Source organism: Prunus avium, chromosome 1, assembly GCF_965620075.1.
Source record: "Prunus avium chromosome 1, drPruAviu1.hap1.1, whole genome shotgun sequence".
Lineage (NCBI taxonomy): Eukaryota > Viridiplantae > Streptophyta > Magnoliopsida > Rosales > Rosaceae > Prunus > Prunus avium.
Genome location: NC_142284.1, coordinates 8,402,126 through 8,411,554, shown reverse-complemented (window position 1 = coordinate 8,411,554; position 9,429 = coordinate 8,402,126). Strand labels below are relative to the sequence as shown.

Here is a 9,429-nt window from a genome sequence, read left to right as displayed (position 1 = left end):
CGTGAGTCTTCCGAGGTAGTTTCACCATTCGAGGAGTACTAGAACGACCTTATTAACGCGTCTTGACCATTATTTGAGTTGTGTTGACTATGTTGGGATTTTGAGATTTGTTTTATAATATCGTATGAATTCTTGGATTATTAGTTTGATAATTGAAGTTATGGAAGGGATGAATATGAGATACTTGATCGATGAGTTATGAAAGTGAGTCTTGGGTCTCGGCTATGACTATTAGTAAATAAATGGATGTTGGATTTTAAGTGTACTTTGTTCTTCTAATATGGAATTTCTTGTATAATGAGTTTTGTATTGAAAATTGATTTAATACGGGTTAATGAGGACATGGGATCTCTAAAGATTATTATTTATCATTAATATTAATATTATTACTATTATTATTGGTGCCACTAATATTATTTATAAAGGATTATGTGACTTTGTGTATACGGTATTTTGGATTTATGTTTGAGAAATTGCGATTCACATTATGATGAAGTAATTGGGCAAAAGATTTATATGAGTTCAAGATACCTTGTGATGGTGATGTGAATATGTGAATGCACTATGTTAAGTAACCTCCCCTGGTTGTTGTACTCACACATGGCGTTGGATGATTCCGGCTTGTGGGCATACATGGTTTGTTGTTAGTTCATCACATGTGGCGTTGGATGATCCGGCGTTTGATGAAGTTGTCTACGCACATAGAATATGGTTTGGTTGGGCCACACATGGCGTTGGATGTTCCGGCGTGTGTGCTCATTGGGACACTAGTTACTTTACCACACGTGGCGTTGGATTATCCGGCGTGTGGTAAAAGATTTGTACACTTGGGTTACCGTTACTTTACTACGCGTGGCGTTGGACCTTTAGGCGTGTAGTAAAGTAACAGGGAGAGGAAAAAGAGATTATTATACTATGTCGGGGAAAGATTAATGTTTAAAAAGGATTATAATGGGTATGACGTGATTTAAATTAAGGGGAAAGGGATAATTCTAGAATTTACTTATTAGTATCGCTGAAAATGATTATATGTTATTTGAACCGTGATTTTAGTATTAAGAACTACGCGTGGCTTGATCCCTCACCAAGGGGTACGTAGGTAGCCTATGGTCTCACCTAGGTGCAGCCACGAAATAAACTATATTTAAAAGGTTTGGCCGATTTTGAGTATGTGAATGGATTTTGATGTGGTTATTGAATTTGAATCCTAATTATTATTACTGTTGGGGTTCGGTTTTGAATTTGTTGGTACGCCTGAAGCCCGATTTAAACTTGAGCGAGATTAAATGCTTGTTTATTTCTCAGTTATCACTCGAATGGATTTTAATAAATAGTGTATGTGGTTCTGACAGGTCTGAGACCCATTTCGAAATAAATGATTGGTTTTAGGTTTGATTATATTGTATAATGGGACCGAGGCCCTTAGAACTGTTGGTGATAGTTCATAGTTGGTAGTTGTTGCATGTTGAAAATTGGTGGAAAGTACTATATTGCCTTTCTGCAGGTTGAAAATTTGAGAAGTTATTTTATGTTGATTACAGTGGTATTCGTAAAATTATTTGAGTTCATTAATTGCATTGTTAATGTATAATTTGACTTAAGAGCATTGCTGGTGGTGCTGCTTCGAATTATTTGAAGGCCGGAGGCCATCTATGTCAATTGGATGAATTTATCTTGTGCATGCTGCTGGTTGGTAATATTAAACTGTGTTTTGACAGGTTGGAAAATTTGGTAATGTTTGTTTTTCAGGAGAGACTATGCCGAAATTTCGGCAGAAAGTCTTGTGCCCATTTTCCTTAAATTGGAAAAGAGGCTATAGATTTGAGTGGGCCCGGCATTGGCGTGATGTCAGAATTTTCCACAGGATTTGTCTCGGGTTCCGAGGAATTCGGGGCGGTCTTGTCAGGTAAGATGGTTGGAGGCTTTTGTTCTTTTACGGTGTACTTATATCACAGGATGTACTCAGTTAATTTTAGGGTTCGTTTAACAACAACCAAATATTTTGAACAAAAAAGTTGAATACAGACAAAAGCTAGCTCTGTTCATTGTAATTTGTATTCCATATTTATTAACCTTATTGGAGATACACGCTTTATGCAAAAACCATGGAAAATGTTTCTTATCTTTTTAAACACTGATGTTTAAACCACAAACTATGACTTTTTTGCCTGCACTTCATTGATCTACTCCATTATCTTTACAAGAAAATTCTAAGAACGAACATTTTATTAACAATAGCAAAGTTATGGGCACATGAATCTACAACTACCATTCTTTATACTGAATGCTGGACATGGTGGTGCAAGCTTTTTCACCCTCTCTTTTCTGCACCATCATTGGTCCATCATCAGAAAACTCATCGTATGAGACCTCATATCAAGTTAGTTGAGGCGAATTCCTCCAATGCCCTAAGAACTTGGCAGACATGTGACCTCTTTGACGACAACTCAGTAGCCTGATTGAAACTGCTCTCTCCTCCATAACAAACATCCGCCACATCCAGTCTTTTGGCCTGCAGATGCTCAAATGCATTCTTAATGGTTTTGCTGAAATCCAAACTCTTCATAAAGCTTTCTTTCCATATAGTGTCAAAAGACAACTTCAATTTTCAAAGTGAAGCAACCATTTCTTCATCTTCTTCTTCACATGTGATAATTTCCTACCCCGTCCTCCAGATATATGAGCTAAGGGCTTGTCTTAGTGATTCAAGAGCATTGACTCTTGAGAAAAGAGTGTACATCCTTTGAACGTCTTCAATGCAACTCCCATCCATTAGTATTGTGAACCCCCTATATATATATATTACAGAAACAATAATTAATTAAATTCAATACATAAGGGGAGAAATGATTAAGGACGCAATCGTAACTAGCTAAAAACCTTGTCCAGGATGGCGGATATACGGCAATCCAAAAGCTGCTTTTCTGCAATTCCAACTAATGAATTTTTTGTACTTACATCCAGATAGTGTAAACATCTTTCATGCTCTTCACACAACCTTGTTTGCAATATGTCACACAAAAATTACAAAGGTAGGCATAACTCATCTTAGGAGAATGGGTTAAAAAAGGGCAGGCAAATCCGAATAATCGCTATGTCATAAAAACAATTCGAAGAGAGAGAGAGAGAGAGAGAGAGAGAGAGAGAGAGTGAGAGATTACTCACGTCCACATGCTTCAAGTAATCTGGAACATCGAAATGTTGCATGTATTTCACACCTTCAGTAGCAGAAAATTCAGAAGTCCATTCAAGATAAGGCGTTTTGAAGCTTTCTGAGTAAATTTCTAAAGCTTTAAACATATTCAGAAGACGGCTAAGGAGAGTCTTATCCATATCTTCACATGATCTGGAAAACCAAAACCACAAAGTTGCAGATTAATTAGTTGCAAAAAAGTAAACCTAAAAATTCAATAGAAGGCTTGTAATTTGTTAACAGATCAACGTTCAAGTCTCACATCTTGACGCACCTCATTGGAAAATCCTATAGAAACATGGGTAAAGAGGACATGGTGGAACCTAAATGCACAAACGTGAGGAAACATGTTTATGTCTAACTTTATTGAAAAAAGGGGTTGGGGATGGGGTTGGGGGAGAGAGAGAGATCAAGGCTGTAAATTACTAGCATAAGAACTAGAGATCAGGATGTTGAAAGGGGTGTGGAAATGTCATATGTGACTATGATCGGGAGCCTCATATCCAACTATGGATGAGTTGCTGTTTTCATAGAAAGCCTCGGCCACCATTCAAAGACCAAAAGAATCACTATCTATTCTATAAGAACTTGTAAACAGATGTCGCAATATTTCCCACAACAAAGAATCTTTTTCATTGGCTAAATGTTGGAATACAGTTTACCTTTATTTATCGACCATCATTAAAAGGCTAGTGAAAAAGTAAAGTAAAATAAGTGCTTGGTCCTTGCAAAGTAACCAGGCCTCTTGTCTAACCAACGTCGAGGTTCGCGTCAAAAAGCTTTGATCTTGTACACATTTTTCCTCTTTGTAGCATAGATGACTCGGGTTAGTACATCCTAGGGGTGCTTTAACACCCATTGTCTTAAAGTCAACTGACTTGAGCACATTGATTTAACACCCGTTACATAGGTCTTGTAGAAAGCTTGATAAAGTTAGCATTAAAAAAAAAAAAAGAGGTGAAAGTGGTGACCTCTGTATGCATTTTGTAGGTGTTTATTCTATGTTCTTGGCTTGTTCTTGGTTGGACTTTTTCTTTGTTATTAAGCAAGTTTAGTCACATAACACGAGATTGAGCTTTAATATTTGCTCATTTGAAGGACTTTATTTCTTACAAATACTTTTGATTCTCCATTGTTTAAACCTTGTGTTTGATTAAACTTTTGTGATTTGATGTGCCTTAGATCCTGAAAGGCTTTGCTTCAAATGCTTCTAGACATATATTGGTATTGACTTTGCTTGTCTATCCATATGCATAGTGTTGGCACGTACTCATGAATTTTTTTTTTTGACATGTATGAAGGAGGAGGAGTCTTGGTACAATGTTGAGCATAGTCGTTGGTGTTTAAGTATGGTCTTTTTATTTTTGTATTTCAGTTTATACTCCTATTTTTCATCTTCTTTTGTTTTGGGTGCTATAATTGTCTTCATCCTTGGCATATATTTAGGGGGAGAATTATTGTTCAAGTGCACAAGATGATATGATCATGTTTATTATTTTTCTTTCGGTGGTAGCTTTTAGTTTTTGTTTAAGTCCTTTAAAAAAAAAAAAAAATCTTTTGTTTTCAAACATAGTGTCGTTTTATGCTTCTTGTTTAATTGGGCATCTAGGCTCTGCTTCATGTTGCATCTCAAGCTTCGCATGAATATCAGAATTACTAAGACAAACACATGATAAACTGAATCTGAGGATTGCAGTGTCATTATCAATCTTGTCAATTACAAACCCATAGCACATGTTCGCAAGAACATTTCCTTGGAACTATGTATGACAGAATGAAGAGCAGAAGACAAGCAAACAAAGAGGTAAGTATCATGTATTATGTTTATATAATTGAACGTAAAATTGTTTATGTTGTTCTTCTAGGTGATGAATGGATATTGGCTATGAAAGATGAGACTTTTGCACCTGTTGCACATTTGGAGTTGGTGAGGTTATTGCTCGTTGCCAAATGGACATCAAAAGTGCCTTCCTTAGTAGTGCTTTCAAGTCGCCCCACATGTTGAGCAACCTACAGTCACGACAAGATAAAGCCCATTAAGTGCTTCATTGGTTAATCTCTATGTCTTTATATGTTGGGATTGCAAACTGATTTTTTCCACTTATTTTTGCTATTATATATGCTCACTTATGTTCTTTCCTTGCCCTTTGAATTTCCTGACAAAAAAAGGGAGAGATGATTGTGTGAAATTATGATAAAAAGGAGGAGAGATTGTGTTGTAGAATTAAGGGGGAGTGATGTTGTAATTTTGCTTTGAATTACATTTCTTCTCCTACATGCTTCATTGGTTTTGTTGTTTCTTAATGTGCAGGGATTCAGAGATTTGAGTTTAGAGTAGGATTTCATTTGTTAAATCCCATGCAATTTCTTTTGAGTTGTAATAGGTGTTTTGTCTAGGAAGTGCCAAAGGGGGGGATTGTTAGTATGAAAATTGTATTGTCATTTCCTAGACTCTAGCATAGGTTGAGAATTAGTGTGTGAATATCATTTACTGGAAGTTTTGGTGCAAAACATTCAATTTCGAATTTTTGAAGTATGACATGATCAATATGAGGAACTTGATTTCAGGTAAATCATGACATAATCATGCATTCATTATAGGATTCCTAGTTGTAGTTATTTTCACTCAAGCAATTTTATGTTAGCCCTATTTTGAATAGGATTAGATTTTATCTCTTGAGATTACTTTCCTAGTTGGACTCTATTTTGATTTAAGTTAAAATATTATCTTTTCCTAGTTGGTCTAATTAATTTGTTTTAGGAGATAATTGTTCTTCATAAAAAGTGGCTATTTGGTGTCATCACTTAGAGTCCTTTTTGAATCAAAATTAATATTCATAATTGAATAGTAGTGTGTCTTTTGTTTTGGCATCTTGGTCAAGAGACCAGATTGGATCAGGTTTGAGAGTCATAGTTGAAGAGAATTAGTGGTCACTTGGGTTTCTCTCTTTTGAGAGAAAACCTGTCTTGAATAAAATGTGGGGGGTTTTTCTTTTCAAAGATACAGCTTTCGACATATTGGTTTTTGAGCATATTGAATTTTTAAGAGAAAGCTGTTGTGCATATTGTTCAGATAAGTCATAAAGTGTTCCTTGTTTACTTGTTGATTTATCAAATCCTTTCATCATTCATACTGCATTCATATGCATGTTGGTGACTCATACGGTTGAGGGCACCAAGACCATGGTGGCGGTTTTCCTCCGGCGAGCTTGAAGCAATCGTGACCAGTATTGCATTCAACATAAGGAGTGTCAAAGATCATCTCGTGACAGAAGTTGAGTTATGAAGAAGTCGGTAAACATTATCTAGAATTTGTCTAGGATAAGTGTGTGAGTACTTCTTGTAATCATCGTTCTATAGTGGATTTGTGTTAGATTGAGGAGTCCCGTGGATTTTCCCTAGAGGTGAGGTTTTACCACGTAAAATAATTCTCTGCTTGTTCTTTTATTTTCTGCCCAGCACGTTTCAGAATTGATAAGTCATATCAATCCTGCTACCGAAGTTCATTTTTTGTTTATTGATTTTTTTTTTTTTTGATCAAATAGAAAGATTCATTCAACCGTAGCACCAACAAATGATAACGTTTACAAATGAACGGAGAGCGTTAGTGTGGCCTCATTAAAACCTTGCCATCCAAAACCCCCAATGGGGGAAAATCCGGTCAAGGAAAAAGAGTACCACCGCATCTCAAAAACAAACAATGAATTACACCATAGCTATATCCTTATCTAAAAGAATGCTTAACCATGGAGGAGCACGGTCTTTCCAAAAAAGGCGAGATCTCACTCTCAACCCATGCTGAGCTAGACTATGTGCCACCCCATTACCCTGCCAGTGTTGGTAGAACACTCCAGCCACCTCTCGATCAACCATTAACCGACGAACATCCTCCACCACATTACCAATATTACTCCACCAATCCAAACCATCTTTAAGCATAGAAACACAGCTTCTTGAGAATCAAGACCAATATAATCTTAAATTGGCCTAGTCATCCTCCTCTAGGCATTTTTAGTCATCCTACAGGTAATTACAGTTACCTCAATCAAGAGCTAGTCGAAGGAGATGAACTTGATTGGCCATGCGGTTGTACTGAGAACTACATCTTCAATAAGAAAAAATTCACGTGTTGATGGAGCAATTTGAATGCCAAATAAGAATTGCATTCTTATTTTCTTCTTCTATTTTTTTCTAAAATGAAAGATCCAAATATTGATGGAGCAATTTGAATGCCAAATTCAATCAAGTGACTAGTAGAATGAACTACAAAGGAATGGATTTGTCTATACCACTGCATTTGCAACTTCTATTCGTTTAAAAATCCACCAGATTTCCTTGTATGCTCGCGAATCCATACATCTCCTCTTGTTATGCTATCAGGCGATGTACTTGCTTTTCTCTACAAAGAAACCAATTACCAAGCAATAAGATACTGCAATCAGGTGATGTACTTGTTAAGAAAAAATTAATTTTACCATCTCATCTTCGAGGCAAGCATAGCCTTTACGACTCATTGTGTGTAGCATTGTTTGCTTTGTCCTCATCTTCTTGAATCTCTCACTTATCTCCTATAAATATAAGTTATAAATCATCATCATTTAATGGATAAGCAAGCTCTCTTTATAGACTTCTCTTGATTCAGCTGCCTAATGAAGACATCGGTTAGAGCAAAGTCGCTAAGAAAAGTAGCCACCAAAAGACGGAAAGCCTACGATAAGTAACAACACAAGAATCATCAACAATTAAAAAGGGAGAAGGGTGCAGTAAAAAGGGCAACGTGAAAATTGTAAATAATCAATTCACCTCCTCCTCGCCAACCTCAACAGTTTCCTCCTTTATGTCAGTGAAAGGTACCTTCAATTCATTTATAATCGAAAAGCGAAAGAAGGGAGATGCAGGCCTTATGATCAGCTTGTCAGTTACCATGAACGCCGTTGATGCTTTCAAATACCCTTGAGTACTTTTATCATGCTTCAATTTGAGTGGAAGTGTCACTGCATTCAAAGCGATGGGTGTTTTATCAGTAGCCAGTATATCCCGCCAACATCCATCCACCGGCCAATGTGCATAATAATATGAGGCCCTCGGGCCATCCTCAATTCCTAAAAGACAGTTCTCGTAGCAAAAACCAGGATAAATCTTAGGACTCAGTGGAATTTCCCTGTGGTAATCTGACTTCAGGTGATGCTCATCAAGATCTTTGACACATTTGTGCTAGTGCAACTGATAAATGCACCCTTTGAAAGAGGTATCCCTCATATGCTTTAATATGAAACCAAGTGGAACAGCTTAAAAACTGAAGAGCAAATTAACAAAATCCTCCCCTGCTTCGGCATAACAAACAATATTCAAAGTTGCATTGCCAACTATCACACACAAAGTACCTTGTCGGCTCATCATTGTCAATTTTCAGTTTGAGGTTTTTGCAATGAGATTCAGCCCCATTGTGGGGACATAGCAACATCTCTTTACATGCTTCAGTCTGGAAATGCCGAACATCGATATTCGCAACACTGGCGTACAAATTGCTCATGCAACCTATTTCCAACGGTACTGAATGTTTACCGGCACGCTTAACAATTCCCATTGGTATTGTCAAGAAACTGAAGAGAACATCAATAAAATCATTATTAGACTCTATGAAGATAATTGTGTTGCTCCCCTTGTCCACCAAGGCATTCAAGCTTATAACATTCTTCACAGTTTTACCAGCCATTGATACCGTAAGAAAGTACAAACTCAGTTGTTTCCCTACTTAAACAAATCAACTACGGTGAAAGAGAGAAAATTTTACAGCATTAATAGCTTGTAAAACAGGGCAGAGCTTGAGCAGATAACAAGTACATGAAAAAGGAGACCAATATTTTTATGAAGAGGAATATTTGGGGAAAAATTCATCAAATATAATCAATCTTTCTCAATAAATTTGCAGATTGGTTTCTTTTGTGAAGTGAAATTATTGTCATGCTTTTCCATTCTTTTCTTGATCTAATCCATCTTCTCTAATTAAAGTGAAATTAATTTTTGTACGTAGGGTGCATGGTTTCTTCACATTAACTAGTAGGAAAAGAAAAATAGGCAGCATTAACGTATTGATCTATAGGTTCTGCTGTGCAGGAAATGAAAAGTCCTCCCCCATGTTCAATTTTAAAGGTAGCTATGTTCTTTTTTCTTTATACGAAAGTGGTGGGTGAAAGGCCGTATGGATCATTCAAACCGGCCAAACCAAACCACAT

At 36.6% G+C, this 9,429-nt stretch overlaps 1 protein-coding gene across 1 annotated transcript; it reads right to left on the bottom strand.

Moving 5' to 3' along the window:
• Positions 1-7,499: 7,499 nt before the first annotated feature.
• Positions 7,500-8,909, bottom strand: LOC110760861 (uncharacterized). The gene is made up of 5 exons (XM_088255645.1): positions 8,578-8,909; positions 7,997-8,354; positions 7,851-7,901; positions 7,669-7,761; positions 7,500-7,592 (listed from the first exon to the last, which is right to left on the bottom strand). Exons 1-5 carry the CDS (start codon positions 8,907-8,909, stop codon positions 7,500-7,502), a joined length of 927 nt encoding a protein of 308 aa, XP_088111771.1.
• Positions 8,910-9,429: the final 520 nt, after the last annotated feature.

Coding starts and splice junctions, on each gene's coding strand:
- LOC110760861 (XM_088255645.1), bottom strand. CDS start 8,909: ATGGCTGGTAAAACTGTGAAGAATGTTATAAGCTTGAATGCCTTGGTG. Junction 7,762..7,850: donor GCGACTTTGCTCTAACCGAT/GTCTTCATTAGG, acceptor TTATATTTATAG/GAGATAAGTGAGAGATTCAA. Junction 7,593..7,668: donor CTTGCCTCGAAGATGAGATG/GTAAAATTAATT, acceptor GTTTCTTTGTAG/AGAAAAGCAAGTACATCGCC.